The following is a 20,382-nucleotide window of genomic DNA, read 5'->3' as shown; positions in this document are numbered from 1 at the left end:
AACCAACATTGGCTGGAAAATGCCTGGGAAGTGACATCACTCAAAAACTTACTATGGGGCTTCTGTTGTCGGCTGCCTCTCTTGCATACTCCTACACACAGACGCCACTGACAGCTCAGCGTGAGACCGGATCTGAGCAGCTGCAGAAAATGTATATATGTTGATTTTTGCTTTACGGGGTTAGATAGGTTAGCAGGGGCGGACTGAGCGGTCGGGCCCGGCCGAGAAGGGGACCCGCCGCCCAGTACAGCATTAATCCAGCCGATGTTGTCTCAGAGACAACATCGGGCTATCGGGGCCCGGCGACCAGCGATATAGAGGTGGGTGGAGGGGAAGGCACCCGGTGGCTGTCCCTGTAGAACTGGGAGGAGGGGCTTGGCTCGGCGACCAGTGATAATGAAATGGGAGGAGGGGAGGGGCCCAGCGGCTGTTACTAAAGAACAGGGAGGAGGGGAGGGGCTTGGCGGCCGGTGCTATTGAAATGGAAGGAGGGGAGGGGCCGGTGGCCAGCATTGCTTCTGCGGGAGGAGGGGCCCGGCGGCCGGCGCTGCTTCCGTGGAAGGAGGGGCCCGGTGGAGTCAGCTTTCCATCATGGTGTCCTCCTCATCAGTGAGTAGATGTAACGGTCTAATACAGTACAGGTTCTGTTCAAGCCAGTCCACAGTCCAACTAACTACCAGATCCACTGACAACCCCACCAATATGTGATCTCCCCTAAATTCACAGTGAATTTGGGGGAGATCACATATTGGTGTGGGGGGGGGTATGGCACAGCAGTGGTGAACTTGGGGGACATCACATATTGGTGGGGGTGTCAGTGGTGGTGTGGTGTGTGGGGGGGGGGTATTACACAGCAGAGGTGTCACCACCACTGACACCCCCACCAATATGTGATGTCCCCCAAATTCGCCGCTGTGTCATACCCCCCACACCACCACTGACACCCCCACCAATATGTGATGTCCCCCAAATTCGCCGCTGTGTCATACCCCCCACACCACCACTGACACCCCCACCAATATGTGATCTCCCCCAAATTCACCGCCGCTGTGTCATACTGCAGATATCACTTACAGGTGTCTGCAGAAAACTGCATATGTGACCTGACCCCCCCCACCCCCAGACCTGATAATTCTCTACTGCCTACCACAGACATCTCAAGTCTCCCGCAAGTTGCGGGAGTCTCCCGCATTTCACCCTGCATTCACGGACACCCATGAGCGCAGGTCGATATCCCGGCAGGGCTGAGGACTGAAGTGTCAGAGGCGATCTCAGCTGTCATGACTGAGAACGGAGCCGCTGTTTCCCACATAGTCCCAGCTCACAGGCAGAATGATATCAAATGCACTCTGCCTGCGGCAGGAGGAGCCATACAGAGGAAGCATGCTGCTCTGCTCTCTACTGCAGCCGTGTGCTTCCTCTGTATGACTTTTCCGCTCACAGGCGAAGTGCACTTGATATCATTCTGCCTGTGATCTAGATCTACGGAGGAAATAGCAGCTCCATTCTCAGTCTTGACAGCTGAGCTTTGACACTGCCGCCCTCATCCCTGCAGGGATATCCACAGAGCCCAGCATACCAGGGACCGGCACCACAGAACCCAGCATACCACAGAGACCGGCACCACAGAGCCCAGCATACCACAGAGACCGGCACCACAGAGCCCAGCATACCAGGGACCGGCACCACAGAACCCAGCATAGCACAGAGACCGGCACCACAGAGCCCAGCATACCAGGGATTGGCACCACAGAACCCAGCATACCACAGAGACCGGCACCACAGAGCCCAGAATACCAGGGACCAGCACCACAGAGCCCAGCATACCACAGAGACCAGCACCACAGAGCCCAGAATACCACAGAGACCAGCACCACAGAGCCCAGCACCACAGAATCCAGCATACCACAGAGACCGGCACCACAGAGCCCAGCATACCACAGAGACCGGCACCACAGAGTCCAGCATACCACAGAGACCGGCACCACAGAGCCCAGCATACCACAGAGACCGGCACCACAGAGCCTAGCATACCAGGGACTGGCACCACAGAACCCAGCATACCACAGAGACCAGCATCACAGATACCACAGAGCCCAGCATACCACAGAGACCGGCACCACAGAGCCCAGCATCACAGATACCACAGAGCCCAGCATACCACAGAGCCCAGCATACCACAGAGACCGGCACCACAGAGCCCAGCATCACAGATACCACAGAGCCCAGCATACCACAGAGACCGGCACCACAGAGCCCAGCATACCACAGAGACCAGCATACCACAGAGACCAGCATACCAGGGACCAGCATACCACAGAGCCCAGCATACCACAGAGACCGGCACCACAGAGCCTAGCATACCACAGAGACCGGCACCACAGAGACCAGCATACCACATAGACCAGCATAGTCTGCAAAATAAGTAGAAAAGGTATGTGCATTAGTGTGTGTAAATTGTTGCAATGTGTTTTTTAATACCTATCTGTGTTCAGTCCTAATAAAATGTCATGTCCTCCTTCATACATGTATGAAGAAGGACATGACATTTTCTGTCTGATTTCCCCATAGAGAGCAGCGGGGCTCTGACACCTCCCTCTCCACACACAGAGCGGAGAGGGAATTGTCATCCTGCCTGCTCAGCGGGGATCGGCGGATTGATCCCCCGCTGAGCAGCACAGAGTCCGCCGATGGAGGCGGACCGGGTGAAAGAGCCCTTATATACATTATATCAGCCTCAGAACCTGTGTACTTCATGTGTCCTGGATTAAAGGGATGAGGTGGCAACCGTACCCCACCTAGACCTGGCAATTTACCATTGTAATGCTCTGGCTTTGTCTGTTTATTGATTTGTAATGCTCTGGTTTTGTTTATTGATGATTTTTGGTCTTGGTTTGTGATTTATTTTGCATAGTTTGGTTTTTGCATTCCTAATTTATATTGCACTTGTTTATAAATTATTGTACTTTTGTTCCTTGTGTCTAAAGATTGTGTAGGGTGTGTCTGGAGGCGGGATGTGAGTGTGTCTGGAGGCGGGGCAAGGGTGTGTCTGGAGGCGGGGTGGGGCCTGGAAGGGGCCCTTGATTTATTTTGCCCAGGGGCCCTGAGGGTTCTCAGTCCGCCCCTGTAGGTTAGTATTAGAATGTGGCTGCCAGCAGATTAAGGCCCCTTTCACATTTGTAAGACCTGAAAATCGTGCGACTTTGACGCAACTTTGACTTGATCTTGTCGAATGACGTCGACGCAACTTGAAGCAATGCCTGTGTAATCACATCAAAGTCAGACCAAAGTAGTGCAGGGACTACTTTGAAGTCTCTGCGGCTTGAAGTCGCACAGATATGAATGGTACGACCTGGCATGCAACTTTGCAGTCCCAAGTCGAAGGACAAGTCAAGCAAGTGTGACAGGGGCATAGAGTTAGTTTTAGGCTAAAATTCTACTTTAATTACTTTCAAGGATGTATGTTTGTAAAACTGATACATTCCTGTGACACCTGTTTATTTTCGCACTGATGGCATTCCAGTACTAAGATTGCTACATTTGTAACTTCCAGTCTCAGGATGTTACAAGAAGAAGGTAGGAGGCCAAGATAGGAGATTTCTCAGTACAAGCACATTCCATCCACCCAATTGTATGTAGAACTGAGTTTATACAGCCATGTACTAGATAAATCTTTCTCAACTTTTTTGACACCTAGGAACCCTTTAACCACTTGACCTCCAGAAGATTTACCCCCCCTGCATGACATGGCCATTTTTTGCTATACGGCACTGCTTTGTTTTAATTGAAAAATGCGCGGTTGTGTAAAACTGTACCCAAATAAAATCTATGTCCTTTTTTTCCCCCACAAACACATGGTATTGGTGGTATTTAATCACCTCTGCTTTTTTTTTTTTTTTTTGCGCTTTAAACAAAAAAAGGACGACAATTTTATCTGCTATAAAACATATCCAATAAAAAAAACTTTAAAATATCAAATTTCTTCATCAATTTAGGCCAATATGTATTCTGCTACATATTTTTGGGGAAAAAAATTCCAATAAGTGTATATTAATTAGTTTGCGCAAAAGTTATAGTGTCTAAAACTATGGAATATATTTATGGAATTTTTATTTATTTATTGCTAGTAATGGCAACAATCAGTGACTTATAGCGGGACTGCGATATTGCGGCAGTCAAATTAGATGCTAACTGGCACCTTTGACACTTTTTGGGGACCAGTGACACTGATAAAGTGATCAGTGCTAAAAATATGCACTGTCACTGTACCAATGACACTGGCTGGAAAGGGGTTAACATCAAGGGCAATCAAAGGGTTAACTGTGTGCCTAGCCAGTGCTTGTGTACTGTGGGGGAGGTGCTTTGACCAGGGGAAGTCATTGATCCATGTTCCTGCTTTGCAGGAACACAGGTTCAATGCCTTCCCTAGTTAAAGAATGGCAATCTGCCTTGTTTACATAGGCAGACCACCGTTCTGGCTCCCTGCCTAATAATCGGCGGGTGCCAGTGGACATCGAGTAAGTATGTATAATCACAGCGCGAGCAAGTCGCCTGCGGCAAGCATGCATGCCCCAGACCCAGAAGCACAGGATCACGTACTTGTTACGTGATCCTGCACAGGAGAGCCGCTATGCTGCCATATATAAGTTATACTGTCGGCAAGCGGTTAAATAACTTTATGGTCTCAGGGAACCCTGCTAATAATCACTATATCTACAGCTCCGGGTACATTAATGTGATGGTCAGTGGGAAAATTGCTCCTTATACTTGTGGTCATTAACCACTTAAGCCCCCGAAGATTTTACCCCCTTCCTGACCAGGGGGTATTTCGCGATTCGGCACTGCGTGAATTTAACGGACAATTGTGCGGTCGTGTGACGCTGTGCCTAAACGAATTTGACGTCCTTTTTTTGCCACAAAAAAGCTTTCTTTTGGTGGTATTTGATCACCTGTGCGATTTTTTGATCATGCGCTATAAACAAAAGAAGAGTGTTGATTTTGCAAAAATAACAATATTTTTCACATTTTTTCTATGAAATTCCCCCCAAAAAAAATGTAAAAATCAAAATTTTTTTACATTTTAGGCCAATTTGTTTTATACACATATTTTTGGTAAAAAAAATCGCAAAAATCGTATTTTGATTGGTTTGCGCAAAAGTTATTGCATTTACTAACTAAGGGAAAGATTTTTGTCATTTTTGTTGTTTTTTTTTAACGCATAATGGCGGCGATCTGCGATTTTTTTTGCGGGACTGCGACATTGCGGCAGCCAGATCGGACCCTTGACTGACATTTTTGACACTTTTGGGGTTACCAGTGACATTACTACAGTAATCAGTGCTATACATATGCACTGTTACTGTAAAATGACACTGATAGTGAAGGGGTTAACTTTATTTGAGAGGGAGGGGTGGTGTGTGTCCCTAGGGGCGTGATTCTTACTGTGATTGGCTGTCGCTTGAGGTGTAGGAACAGTGATCAACGGTCCTACATAGTAGAACCGTATGATCACTGTTCTTACACAGGGGAGAATGACAGGCGGCTTGTTTACATTAGCCGCCTGCCTTTCTCCCGCTGTCACGGACGATCGCAAGTGCCCGGCAGACATCGGGTCCGCCGTGCACACGCGGGGGGGTCAGTGACCGAGCAGGAGCGGGAGCGCGCCTCCGGCGGTGCACGCTCACTCCCCAGAGCCTCACAGGCTAGTGACGTACCGGTACGTCACTTTGCCTGTGAGGGGCTGACCGCCGCAGTATATGTACTTGCGGCGGTTGGCAAGTGGTTAAGGAAAATCCCCCACTTTACAGATAGCTCATAGGCATGCGCACACCCTAATCCCCCAGTGTGGTGCAGATTTACCCTGCTGCTCGTGCCCTGGTCCATTTAGTCCCCTGATATCTCACCAAAACCCCCCAATGGGGCTCATAAATAAAAAGTGTAAAAATAAATATATAAATAACATTGAAAAAAAGAAAATAGTAAAAATTAATAAAAAAAATAAACTAATAAAAATAAAAAACTACTGACACCATCCACTACTACTGACACCAGTCTCTGTCCTACTGAGTGACACCATCCACAGTCCTACTGACACCAACCTATGCCCTTCTGACACATCCACTGGTCTACTGACACCGTCCACTGCTTTACTGACTGACACCATCCACTGTCCTACTGACAGAATCCACACATACATGTGTTTGAACTTTGGGGTGCACACCCTAATGCAATAGGCTACGCACATCTATGAGATAGCTAAAAAGATCATTGTTTTTAGTGGTTATGTTTCTAGGAGGCAGGAATTGTTCATTGTTCAGGGAACCCCTAGCTACCTCTGGGGGAACCCTAAGATTCCACAGAATCCTGGTTAAAAAAGGCCTTTTTTTATAATAAATTAAAGCAGAACATTCCATAAAATGTCAGATGTCCAATTATTGGGTTCCTTATCACTGCCCCCCTGGTGCCAGCAGGGGCAACAGGGCCTGGGCACATCCTAATAACCCAGTGCGGTGCAGATTTCCCCTGCTGCTGCTTCTTGAGATTTTCCCTGCTGCCCAGCCCCCGCTGTGTTCCCCCTGTCCCTTCTCTCCTCTCCCGGTGGTGGTGGGGCATCTTTCCAGAATGTAGAATGGGCCTCTTCCTTTTTTGAATGAATACAGTGAGTGATCAGTACCGATCACTGTGTACATTGATAACTCAAACATAGTGTTTACTGTACTTCGGTTTGTGAATGAACAGGAAGCTGCTCAGCACAGAGTTTTTTTAAAGAAAAAAAATAAACAAATAGGATTTTTAAGGTACCACACCAGAAAAATACATTAAAACAAATTTTTTTTTTTACAAACCTTAAAAATGTTTAAAATAGAAAACCTAACATAGGGGTTCTATTTGTGAAAGGTGCAGTTACATATTCTGCCAGTAGTTGATAGCCATATCCCCAGATGGTCATGAGGGGTATCGCATGTAGATATCCCTAATGCCTTTCGCAGGACAATGATAAAGTAATTGTGAGTGCGCTGACAATTCTGTGAAAAAAATAAAGCTGCTACCAAAGATCCAGATACCTGATCTGGACAAATAATATATTGGAAAAATGGGTCTGGTGCGCTAAATGAATAAGGTGCCAAATGTCATATGTGATTTAAATCAATCAATACAGTGATAACCATTAAAACAAGGTGTATATTCAAATACAACAACATGAACCATAAATGAATAAACCCCAGAGGGTTTGTGACAAAAAATAAAACAAAATTTTTTGTCACAAACCCTCTGGGGTTTATTCATTTATGGTTCATGTCGGTGTATTTGAATATACACCTTGTTTTAATGGTTATCACTGTATTGATTGATTTAAATCACATATGACATTTGGCACCTTATTAATTTATCGCACCAGACCCATTTTTCAAATTTCTAAGGACAATGCCCGCTTCCTCAGGGAGAACTGGCATCAATTTCTAAGATTACAAGCAAAAGCACAATGAGCATCATACAGGACCATATACATAAAACAGTCAATGTTATCATATACACAAATAATTAGACATACTACCTGCTATGAATGCTCAGATTGAATATAAATTGTCCCCAGGATTAATGAACAATGATCGCTGTACATGAAAGGGACCCAGCCATACAGGAGACTGAAGACATGTATATTATACTATAAGGAGCATATATTAGCCCTATAGAAAGTAAATAAAAAAGGAAAAAAGGGGGGGGGGACAAATGAACAATATGTACAAAGAAGTGGGATCTTTAAAACCAGAACCCCTACATACATCCTAATCTCATAAAAAAAAAAAAAAAAAAACATAAGATGTAACAGAAGGGGAGCTAAATCAAAAATTCAGTCACTCAAACATATGCTATAGAATGCTAACAAGATAGCATATACAACTGTCTCTACATATCTTATAATGACCATATTGGCCCACAGGTCTCAGATCTATTCACCCCCACTCCCCATAATATGTAACAGGCAATATTCCTTATGGGGCCATATATAACATTTGTAAAGCTAAGCTAATAACCACCAAGGTGCCAAAATGTAACATACAAATAGCCAACATATCGCTCCATTATATATGTAAGTGCTTCCCATACATCCAATGTAAATATACTAGGGCCAAACAACAAAGCATACCCTCAGTAATCTGTGCAAGGAGAAAGAGGAGTATGTCCAACCATCACAGAAGATCCTTATGTGCCCTGGCTCAGTCCTTTACAGTCTCCTGGATCCCATTAGTAACTAACAGATCGAATTGCCACTGTATATAGGGCTGTAACAAGGTTTATATAATTGAAGATGGCACCAAAAATGGCATTCTGGACATACTGCACATGAATGTGATAGCAATATTGTGCACACCGTAGCGTCATGATGCTGCGGCCATCTTGGTACTCTATTTCAATAGAGAAAAAAGGGAGAAGCATACATCAGACACCGTCACCATATTGTTACTCCTTCTCAATAAAGAGAAAGAAGAGTTCACATCAAAAATTATTAAGGAGGACATTTGATATATGCCTCCATCTTAGTACTCCAACTCAATAGGAAAAGAAAAGCCATCATCTAAAGCATTTTAGTCCTATTAGTGCTCATATTCGATATTAAGCTTTTAAAATAAATCCGTGCTCAGAAAATTTATATATTTATAAAAGCAGCCACTAAAAAAACAGTGATACCAGCCAAACAACAATTATTACATAGAAAAGCAAGGCTAAGGTGCGCTAAAATGCGCTAAATTAAATCAATACAACAACATATGAATAGTGAATAACAAATAATACTGAATTCAAACAGTTGTGCAAAAAAAGTCCAATACAGTGATGTATCAAATCTTCAATAAAAAGTGCAGTGCAATGGGAGACAAGAAAAAGATCACCTCCACCAACACCCTCCAACACACGCCTCTCACACAACTCTCACACACCTGGCTGGGTTATCTATTCGGTTCTGGCATGTTTAGGCGCTATTTAATGATTTGCATGCGTGGTGATCGTCACCTGGCCCACCCCCCCCCCGTAGACGTCATTGGTGACTAAACGCGTAGGGAGTGGCTTCGAGGTGATGTCATTACGCATGCAGATGCGAACGAGCGAGCGGTGTTTGTAAGCTGACAGCTTGCTGTAACAATACATTGTAAATGCCAATTTCACCTTCAAAGGGTAATTGTAGCCATTTACTTTTTACAATAAACATTATACTGAGTTTGATGGACTTCACTATGGGAGATTTTTTATTTATTTATTCTCGAGTCCATATAGGATCCAATACCTATTATCAACTCTTCCACCTGCGATGATCATCCATGTCCATCTGCCTGCTCAAGCTCATTTGACCATTATAATTTATGGTCCTGTTGATCTGGTAAGAGGATGTTAATCATCCAACTAGGTATTGCATGTATGATAACACTGCTTTCTAACAGAATGCAGAGCACCAAGGTGTCACTTAAAGGTACATATACCAATCAAAACTAAAATATAGCCAGCAATAATATCATCCTTTCCAGGGTGAAAAGTCATGCAAAATATTACACTTCCGCATAATGCAAAAAAGGTTTAGAACTCAGAGCATCATTCAGCCCTTTAGATTGGGTTGCTGCCAGCTGGTGTATCCATCTAGCTTCCTTCCAAAGGGTGCAACGGTCCCAATAGTCCCCTCTCACATCGAAATGAGTCCTCCTAAGGGCAAACATTCTTACACAATTGGGATTTTTATAATGTCGCAACGTACCTTGTCTACCTATGCGTTGCGGCATATCCCCGAATTTTATGGCTGACACTTGATTATAGATTATTTTCCAAAATGTATGTTTAGTCTAACCTATTTGAAAACTACCACAGCTGCAGACCATGATATATATGATGCCCGCAGTTTGGCAGTTCACCTAATGTCTAGCGTCATTTGTGTCTCCTACCTTGTAAGATATACAGTATATGCAGTAAGAACAGCCACCACAGATATACGTTCCCTTTTGGCAACATGGGTCAGCAGTGCCTGTTCTACTGAACTGGCTGTGTACTAACACATCCCTAAATGATCTATTATGGTGATACAAAATCTCAGCTTTGTCCCTAACACAGGTAGCCACTATGAGGTCAGCCCAAAGAAGGTACCAATATTTAATAATGACATGGCGAATTTGTTGTTGTTGCCTGTTATATCACACAGTAAGTTTCGTGGTGACACCTAAATCCTGTTTAGCACGTAAGGTCTGAAAAATCAGATTAATACGAGATTGTTGGTAGGCTCATTGATATGCCCATTTCAAAGTCCTTTTGGCATATCTTTAGGCCAGTAGCCTGTCCTCTTTTATTTATTTTTATAGGGCTAATATACAGTATTATATACATGTCTCCTGTATGACTGGGTTCCTTTAATGTACAGCAATCATGGTTCCTTAATCCTGGGGACAAGTTATATGCAATTTGAGCATTCATGGCAGGTAGTATGTCTATTTATATGTGTATATGATTACATTGACTCCTTTATGTATATGATCCTGTATGATGCTCATTGTGCTTTTGCTTGTAATCTTAGAAATGTATGCCAGTTCTCCCTGAGGAAGCGGGCATTGTCCTGCGAAACGCGTCAGTGATATCTACATGAGATACCCCTCATGACCATCTAGGGATATGGCTATCAACTACTGGCAAAATATGTAACTGCAGCTTTTACAAATAGCATCTATATGTTAGGTTTCGTATTTTAAACTTTTTTAAGATTTGTAAAATAAAAAAAGTAAGTTTTAATATATTTTTATCTAGTCCATTATCTTGAAAGTACTATTCTTTTTTTTTTTTTATAGGGATTCAATATTTTTCAGTGTCTTTTAATTCAGGATGTGGTGCCAGTAAAACCCTTGGCACATGTAGAGACTGCTTTGCGCTGTCTCCTTCCCAGCTTCTCCATTATACTGTGTGGTGTCAGTAGAGCAGTGCATGGTGTCAGTAGAACAGTGGATGGTGTCAGTAGAGCAGTGCATGGTGTCAGTAGAACATTGGATGGTGTCAGTAGAACAGTGGATGGTGTCAGTAGAGCAGTGCATGGTGTCAGTAGAACATTGGATGGTGTCAGTAGAACAGTGGATGGTGTCAGTAGAGCAGTGCATGGTGTCAGCAGAACAGTGGATGGTGTCAGTAGAGCAGTGCATGGTGTCAGTAGAACAGTGGATGGTGTCAGTAGAGCAGTGCATGGTGTCAGCAGAACAGTGGATGGTATCAGTAGAACAGTGGATGGTGTCAGGAGAACAGTGGATGGTGTCAGTAGAATAGTGGATGGTGTCAGTAGAGCAGTGGATGTTGTCAGTAGAACAGTGGATGGTGTCAGTAGAGCAGTTCATGGTGTCAGCAGAACAGTGGATGGTGTCAGTAGAGCAGTGCATGGTGTCAGGAGAACAGTGGATGGTGTCAGTAGAACAGTGGATGGTGTCAGGAGAACAGTGGATGGTGTCAGTAGAACAGTGGATGGTGTCAGTAGAGCAGTGGATGTTGTCAGTAGAGCAGTGGATGGTGTCTGTAGAACGGTGGATGGTGTCAGTAGAGCAGTGGATGGTGATGGATATGTATTGTATATGTGTATATGATTGCATTGACTGCTTTATGTATGTATAGAATCCTGTATAATGCTCATTGTGCTTTTGCTTGTCATCTTAGAAATGTATGCCAGTTCTCCCTGAGGAAGTGGGCATTGTCCTGCGAAACACGTCAGGGATGTCTACATGAGATACCCCTTATGACCATCTATGATCATCTAAGGGTATCATACAGCTATCAACTACTGGCAAAATATGTAACTGCAGTTTTTACAAAAAGTACTTCTATGTTAGGTTTTGTATTTTAAATGTTTTTAAAGTTTGTAAAATAAAAAAAAAAGTATGTTTTAATATATTTTTTTCTTGTGTGGTACCATGAAAGTCCTATTAGTTTTCTTTTCTTTAGGGATTCAATATCTTTCAGTGTTCTGCTGGCATCATCTACTGCCACCATCCATGATCAAATACATTTTAAAATGTTTGTTTACATTTTTTGTGCGTGTCTCTCTCTCTCTCAATATATATATATTCATAAGAAGTCTACCTTTTTATTTGTTAAGGGTCTGAGATCTATTTGTTTTTCATTCATAATTTTTAGTTGCTATAGATATGAAGTTGGGCAGATTCATGAAGCAAATATGATTAGGTATAATAAATATGCTAACAGTAAAATATTGTTTCTCCAATCAAAAATCCTGTTTTTTTTTTTTTTTTCATTCTCAACAGACTGCGAAAATTGAAAAAAGAAGATAATTCGTTGTTATGGACAAAAAGATATTTTCTTGTAAGCCCACTTTTTATACAGAAGCCCCAAATCGTTCAGGTATGTACAATCTTCTTTCTTTTCTCCTTTTCTGTACACTTGTAAGTATGTCTATCATAACTAAATTAGAGTTGTATGTAGGTGATTATAAGATTCTCTACAGCTCAAATAACCCAAAATAATCTCTTTAAGAGTGGGTGCACCATTTCCTTGTGGTTAATAAAAGGTGTCCTGTGCGGTTTCGTTCACCGGTTCAGGTGCGATTCAGGGGCAAATTTTTAAAGTGTATGACACTTGAAATCGCACCTGAACCAGACTGAAACTCGTACAGGACTCTTTTTAAAAACAGACTGCAGCCGGCCGGGATATGTGAACCAGCTCCATACCCAGATAGCAAGCAATTGAGCTACAAGTTTGAAAATGACTTGCTAAGCTATTGCTAGACTTGCCAGGATTCAGGCTTCACCAATTGCATGGCTCCAAATCAACTTTCTTTGCACACATTCTGCAAGTCTGCTGTAAGTTCTGGTTCAGTTATGTTGTGCAATAGTCATCCCACCACAGGGGGCACTGTGACTTGCACAGCTCTTGCTGTAAACTCACCAATGCAACTTTGCTCTTGCTAGAGACTTTCCATGCAAATTTGCTACAAATTGGAAAAATGTAAACTAGAACTTGTGCTTCAAGTGATCTGCAAGTGTAAAACTTGCCAGTGAAAATGTGCAGCAAGTTAACAAGACTTACAATTCAACACTGCCACAAATTTGTGACAAGTTATCCTTGCTATCTGGGTACACAGCTGGTTCAGTTCACATGTCATGTGAATTGGATGCAGTCCAAAACACATCCAATTCGCATATACAGGTGCATCTCATAAAACTCATAAAATTAGGAATCTGTGGGGTTTTGTCAAGAGGAAGATGAGAGACACCTGACCAAACAATGCAGATGAGCTGAAGGCCGCTATCAAAGCAACCTGAGCTTCCATAACACCTCAGCAGTGCCACAGGCTGATCGCCTCCATCCTATGCCGCATTAATTCAATAATTCATGCAAAAGGATCCCCAACCAAATATTGAGAGCATACTATACTGTACATGGACATACTTTTCAGTAAGCCAACATTTATGTATTAAAAATCCTTTTTTTTTTTTTTTGGTCCTATGTAATATTCAAATTTTCTGAGATACTGAATTTTGGGTTTTTACTAGCTGCAAGCCTTAATCATCAAAATTAAAAGAAAGAAATGCTTAAAATAGATCACTATCATCTCTATAAAATATATCAGTTTCACTTTTTGAATTAAATGACTGAAATAAATTAACTTTTTGATGATATTCTAATTTTATGAGAAGGAGCTGTATGTGAACCGAACCCAAGGGTCCTTTTAGACAATCGAGAAAGATAGGTTCCAAAATTTGAAAGTAATAATACAAAAAAGGGGGGTATCTATCGCTGAAAATATAGTGAAAAGTCCACAGAGGGACAAGGGGGGAATTGGGATACCAAATAAAGAAAAATGTAATAGAGAGTAGAAATGTAAATATTGGAAAATAATATTCTAAAAAAAGATTTTTTATTAATACAAAACGCAGTAAAATACATTATTGAAAAATCTTTTTTAGAATATTAATTTCCAATATTTAAATTTCTTTCTAAATTTTTCTTTATTTGGTATCGCATAGTCCCAATTTCCCTCTTGTCCCTCTGTGGACTTTTTACTGTCCTTTTAGAGAAGCGTTCTGATCAGATGTGCCTGTCAGCTTTTCAGGTGGATGTGAACAGAAGCTCTGTGTTGGTCTATGAGCAAGTTACCCACTTCTGGAGCGGAAAGGTTTTCCCCCTTAATGACAAGGCCATTTTTTGCAATTTGGCACTGCATTACTTTAACTGACAATTGCGCGGTCATGCGAAGCTGTCCCCAAATAAAATTGATCCTTTTTTTCCCACAAATAGAGCTTTCTTTTGGTGGTATTTGATCACCTCTGTGATTTTTATTTTTTGCGCTATAAACAAAAAAAGAGCGACAATTCTGAAAAATAAAAAAAAAGCAATATTTTTCACTTTCTGCTATATAACATTCCCAATAAAAAAAATGTAAAAATCAAATTTTTTCATTATTTTAGGCCAACATGTATTCTGCTACATATTTTTGGTAAAAAAAAAACAGTATGTTGATTGGTTTGTGCAAAAGTTATCGTACCTACAAACTAGGGGAAAGATTTATGCCATTCTTATTTATTTATTTTTTTTACTAGTAATGGCGGCGATCAGCGATTTTTAGCGGGACTGTGACATTGCGGTGGACAGATCGGACACCTAACTCCCATTTTTGACACATTTGGGGGGACCAGTGACATTACTACAGTAATCAGTGCTAAAAATATGCACTGTTACTGTACTAATGACACTGGCAGGGAAGGGGTTAACACCAGGGGCAGTCAAAGGGTTAAATGTGTCTCCAGAGGGAGCTTTCTAACTGCTTAGGGGATATAATTATGGAATGAACACAGAGACCTGTGTTCCTAAATAGGAGGAACACAGGAGCCCTGTGTTCATTGCTGACAGAACAGTGTTTGCAACGGCAGACCGCCGTTCTGTCTCCACGGGCAGCGATTGCGGGTGCCCAGCGGCAATCGGAGCCGCCGGACCCGCAGATCAGCTTCCCCCGTGGCAAATGTACATGTGCACCCCCACTTGCTGTCCCACGAAGCGACGTACAGTTAAGTCGTTTCGCGGGACAGAGCCGACCTGCCGCAGTATATGCACTGCTGGCGGTCGGCAAGTGGTTAATGTAAACGGATGTGTATCTAGGTCCAAAAAAAAAAAAAAAAAAGAATAGGTTTGTGTCCTTTTCCATTTTTATGGGGATCAAAACATGTTGGATGGAGGTAAAGTGATAAACAGATGCACATCCGTTTATATGTACCTGCCCATAGACCTAACATGAGTCCATTACAAGATGCAGGCAAATAATCAAACCCCAACTCCACATCACTAAAAAAATATCCCTTGCAATGGGGCTGCGCCAGGAAGGAACAAAGATGATTTACTTACTGGTCCCTCTGCTTTAACTCGCTGCTAGACTGGTCCCTGGAAACGCCTTCTCCCCCACGTTCCAGTTGTCTAGGGTCCCGACGTCATTAAGACCAAAGCAGGGTCTATAATCCTGCATTAAATGTGTTGACAGCAAGGGACAGTCCACTGCCGGAGTGTGGGGGAGCACAATCTGCTGGGGGAGCAGAGGATCAGGTAGGTAAAAGTGATTTTCCTCTACCCATTGAGCGTAGCCCCACTGCAAGGATTACATTTAAATTTGAGTATTATACCACCCTCTATATACATACTATGCAGCCTAAAAATAAATAAATATAGGCAAGTTTCTCCTCAGATGTGAGTTAAAGTGGTAGCAAGTTCTAGTAAGTCTAAGTACCTATAGGTATCCTATCTTTGGAAGCAGCCAGTGACGTCACCATCGCATGAGTACTGGGCACTGAATGGACTGTGCATCCATTCAGAGCTCTGTGTCGTAGCTGTAACTCCCACGCACATGCGCAGGAGTGATGTCATTCATATGGCCAAAGCCAGTGAACCCAGATGGAAGATCGGTTGAAGGTGGAGTGCCACTGGTGGGCTTCTTTTTCAAGCAAGTCAGGTATGCAATGCATACTAGCACATATGACCTAAACTGCCCGGGGCCCTTTTTTTTTTTGGGGGGGGGTCTTTACTACAGATTTAATGGATTTCCAGTGCCCAGCCTTCCTGTGGCTGTCACAGTGTTTACCAGCTCAGGTACTCATAAGTCTCATTTGAATCTGTTACATTTTCTAAACTGAAGTCTCAGTCTGAGTGGACTGGCCATTGTTCTCCTGTGTATTCCTGAGTCTAAGCCAGGCCATAGATGATACAATTTTCTTTCCTTCCACCATTGCTCAACTCCCAAAAGCAACACTGTCATGGGTTAATGGGGTAATGCTTCCTGCAGCGCTATTGTGTTCTGCTGGCATAGAAGCCTTCTTGGCTTGCAGAACACAATGATCACTGCTAGTGGCTATTGCCATCAGCGGTGATCGCATGCAAAAAATCAGCCCGGCTGGCTGTAATGTAGACGATCGATGGATCGACTTGAGTACAACCAGTCTGCTCATAGATGGATCGAATCTTGGCTGGTCCCTGCTGAACCAGCCAAGGTTTGATCCATCTATGACCGGCTTAATGACAGGCCAGACAATGAATTTTGTGCATTACAGAGGTGCCCACTTCCATTTATGTTTTGAACACAGATGTTAAGGGATAGGATCAAAGTGATTCTAAAGTAAATTTATTTTTAAAATATTACACATGGTATATTTACTTGCTCTGTGCAATGGTTCTTGGTTCTCAAGCCTCCTATTCTCGACCCCCCCCCCCCCCGGTGCTCCTGGCTCCTCCCCTTCTCAGTTCCCCTATAGCAGGGGTCTTCAAACTATGGCCCTCCAGTTGTTCAGGAACTACAATTCCCATCATGCCTAGTCATGTCTGTGAATGTCAGAGTTTTACAATGCCTCATGGGAAATGTAGTTCCCAAACATCTGGAGGGCCGTAGTTTGAGGATCCCTGCCCTATAGCAAGCCACATGCTATGGGGGCACTCATGTGGTTTCGATCCTGAGCTGTACTTTGTGTGTCTATTGACATACACAGCATAACTTGACCCCACCTCCTGCTCTCTCTTCAATGGTCAGTTTCTCCTGTTGCAGCCTTCATGTACAGTGTGGAGGAAGAGAGCAGAGAGAGCCGCTGCCCTTGGGCACAACACTGGATCAAGATCAGGCTCAGGTAGACATAAGGTGGAGCGGCACACAGAAGTTTTTTTTTACCTTAATGCAGAAAAAGTTCTGATCAAAGAGATTTTGCCTTAATTCACATTAGGGTAATATTACACAAAATACAGTTCTGTAAAACTCAAATGGTCAAATCTAGAAAATGCAATGGGGCTGACTTTATAAAACTTAAAAATACAACATAAAATAAAACTAGTAATAGTAACAAATTAAAATTCTAGTTTAAATTGTCCATACAGTAGAAAGGGGAAACCTGATTGGTTGTCAACAACCCAACTTTTTTTTTCCATAGATGAGAATCAAATAACAGATTTATTTTCACTAGGAGAAAAAATGCTAAGACAGTAGCTAAGACAAACTTATGGAGGTTTTTTTTAAACATTTGAGCCATACAATAAATTGAAGAAAGTAAAATGTAAATGTACCTCTGTGAATCGGACATTAACTCCTATGGTTTCCACCATATGAAGGAAAGGGGACAGATGATGAGAGCTCAGAATTATGTACACAGGAATCATTCTTCGCGTGGCTGCTTCATGCAAGTCCAGGAAAATATCTGGATCTGTGAAAATGTCCATGACTATTGCGATAACCTGAAAAAAACAAATATTTGCTGTGACAGCACCATCCAAAAAATACATAGCAGATATTATTTTTGTTAGGGTGTCTACAGAAATCAGAAAACAATTGCACGTTCTTATTTGCACTTATTTGCTCTGAAACTTATGGTCCTTTCCTAGCCAAGTCTGATGCCTGCAGTGCTTTGCCTGCCTCATACACATTTTCATAGGTTTAGAATAATATTTTATCCCAGTAAAAACCTTTTAGTGATATCAAAGGCAAATTAAGAATTTAAAAAAAAAATTAAAAAGAGGTAATACTGACCTGCTCTATGCAATGATATTGCACAGGATGGTCACTTTCCTCTTTCTCACAGTCACCCCCAGCTCTGTAGACTCCTTCCTCCTTCGGGTGCCTTCTGTACCAAGCTGGGGTGCTGAGGAGGCACCTGTGTGTGTGCTCCAGTCAGGTCCTGTGCTGAGCTGTGTGTGACCATAGACACACACAGCCCCAGTAAGACACACTCCCATTCCTTCCTCACAGGAGAGAGTTAGACTGTGAGCAGCAGAGTCCTAGGATTCCTTTGCTCTTTGTTTCGCTTGTGAAAGCAGGAAGTGAGGGTAAGTGATGCTGCTGGAGCCTGGGACATGTCTGGAGAGGTGACATAGAGCGTGGTAAGTGTTTAGAGCAGGGATGTAGGACAGGTAGTAGGCATTTTATACTATAATAATAAAAATGCTTTGAGGTAAAAAATGGCTAGCCTAATGCAGAACAGTTTATTATTACAAGATCAACTGGATAAGAAAGCCACCGCATTTTGAGGGTTCACAAAATCCCCCATCATTAGAACTTGTATGAGATGTCCTTCAGGAATGCCTGGACTAAAAATGGTTTGAAAGTTTTTGTAGATTTCACATCCAGTATTTGCATCAGCAGGTAATTTAGCATTGACTTCACGCAGCATTACCTGTGGTGCTTACATGGAAAATCTACAAACACTTTAGAACCTTTCTCAAACATTCCTGAAGGACATATCGTACAAGTCCACAAGCCATAAAAAAGGAGAGTTTTAGCGAACCCCTGAAGTACAGTGGATTTTCTTATCTTGTTGATCGTCTATTAATACACTTTTTTGAATTCTGTGTCCATTGTTGTGATGACCCTCCTGCTCTCTGTTTGTTTTTCCCCAGCACCCCCATTTTTGTTTGGCATTCTTTGTTTTATGGAAGTTGGCTCATCAAGTTGATTCAGATTAACTAATAAAATATTTGTATTAGGACCCCATACCAAAAAAATGCAGTGAAAAAAGGCTTCTGATGACGTCAGATTGACGAAACGTGCATAGAAGCGGAAATTCTAGTCATGTAATTTCCGGTCCAGAACATCAGTTGGAACGCATGCTGGCTCCAGGCTTGAACAGAGTGGCAGCATTTTAAAGAGTTTGTAAACCCCCCTGTAATGTTTGTACCTATAGGTACTGTAAATATCCCCTAACCGTGCACTGTTTAGGAGATATTTACTGTATACTGCGCCAATGATGTCATTGGCGCATGCGCTCTGAAGGAACTGCCACCATTTCTTCAGAGCCCTGTGCCGTGACCGGTGGCTCCCGCACACATGCCTTTTCTGATCGGCAGTATATATCAATCTTGTGACTTCTATCAGTTCCTAGTAAAGCATGTAGGAGGAGTTTTCATTCTCCCCTGATCCTCTGTCTGGACATGCTTGGACAGTGTTGATTGGACCTGTGCTGATCACATGCACTCTCCCAAGAAAAAATACGCAATACACACCAAACTGAGCATGTGCAGCCAGCCCCCTGGCTCTGTAATTATCAGGTTATATTTTGTGGAGACAGTGGAAGAAGAGGAGGATCAGAGAAGACAGGATCAAACAGCCTTTATACACAGTACAAAGGATTAACACCTTAGGTTTCACAGTAAGTATACCAAGCATGCTTTACTGCATATACAGACTGATTATACTTTTGTGGGTTTAGTAACACTTTAACTAAAAAATAGTCAAACAATATGTTCGACATCAACAATATGATATTTTATTGCCTCTTGTGTATGCACTCAGTCGTCTAATGTCTATAACCAGCTCAATGAAGAGCTAATTTTCTCCCATTTTATTAAAAAAATTTGCAGGACTGGTCCTGATTGTTTCCAAGGTTAGCTATACATAAAATGTAATTTGCTTTGCAATACAAATTCTTGACACATGAATTGATTACCAGCACCTCCTAGTTGTTTATAAATGTTAGTAACATTTTCTGTTTTCCAATAACCTGAAACCTGTTTTTATGGATTTACTGTAACAAAGTATTACCAGGTGGAAATCTTTGATCTGAGTTCTTGATGACCATGGCTATATAGAACGAGGCAGTATGTACATTATGCCAGTCTGCCATACATGGCATATTACTTTTCTATCACACTGCAGAAAGGAGGTGCAAATGCCTAGTGCATTACCCTTCAACACATTTAAAAATTTTTATTAAAAAGTCAAAAACATACTCACAAGAATTGAAGAATAAAATCGCATATCACATATCAACCCCTATGTGGAAAAGGAAGGACACGTCCCTGTGCTTGGACTTCTAACACGTTTCGGGAGCCTCGGAGGAAGGGAGCATGTCCAAGCACAGGCACGTGTCCTTTTCCACATAGGGGTTAATATGTGGTATG

General features: G+C 42.5%; 1 protein-coding gene across 2 annotated transcripts in view; it reads right to left on the bottom strand.

The window, feature by feature from the left end:
* Positions 1-20,382, bottom strand: part of FAM83E (family with sequence similarity 83 member E) — a 121,571-nt gene that overhangs the window by 45,716 nt on the left and 55,473 nt on the right. For both annotated transcript variants that reach the window (XM_082274157.1, XM_082274158.1), the window contains exon 3: positions 17,557-17,724. In XM_082274157.1, coding sequence (XP_082130283.1) covers positions 17,557-17,724 — 168 coding nt within the window. The remainder of the gene's footprint in view (positions 1-17,556; positions 17,725-20,382) is intronic.

This window comes from Pelophylax lessonae, assembly GCF_965119305.1.
Source record: "Pelophylax lessonae genome assembly, chromosome: 12".
Classification (NCBI taxonomy): Eukaryota; Metazoa; Chordata; class Amphibia; order Anura; family Ranidae; genus Pelophylax; species Pelophylax lessonae.
Note: the sequence above shows the minus strand (reverse complement) of the source record. Positions and strands in the feature narration are given on the sequence as shown.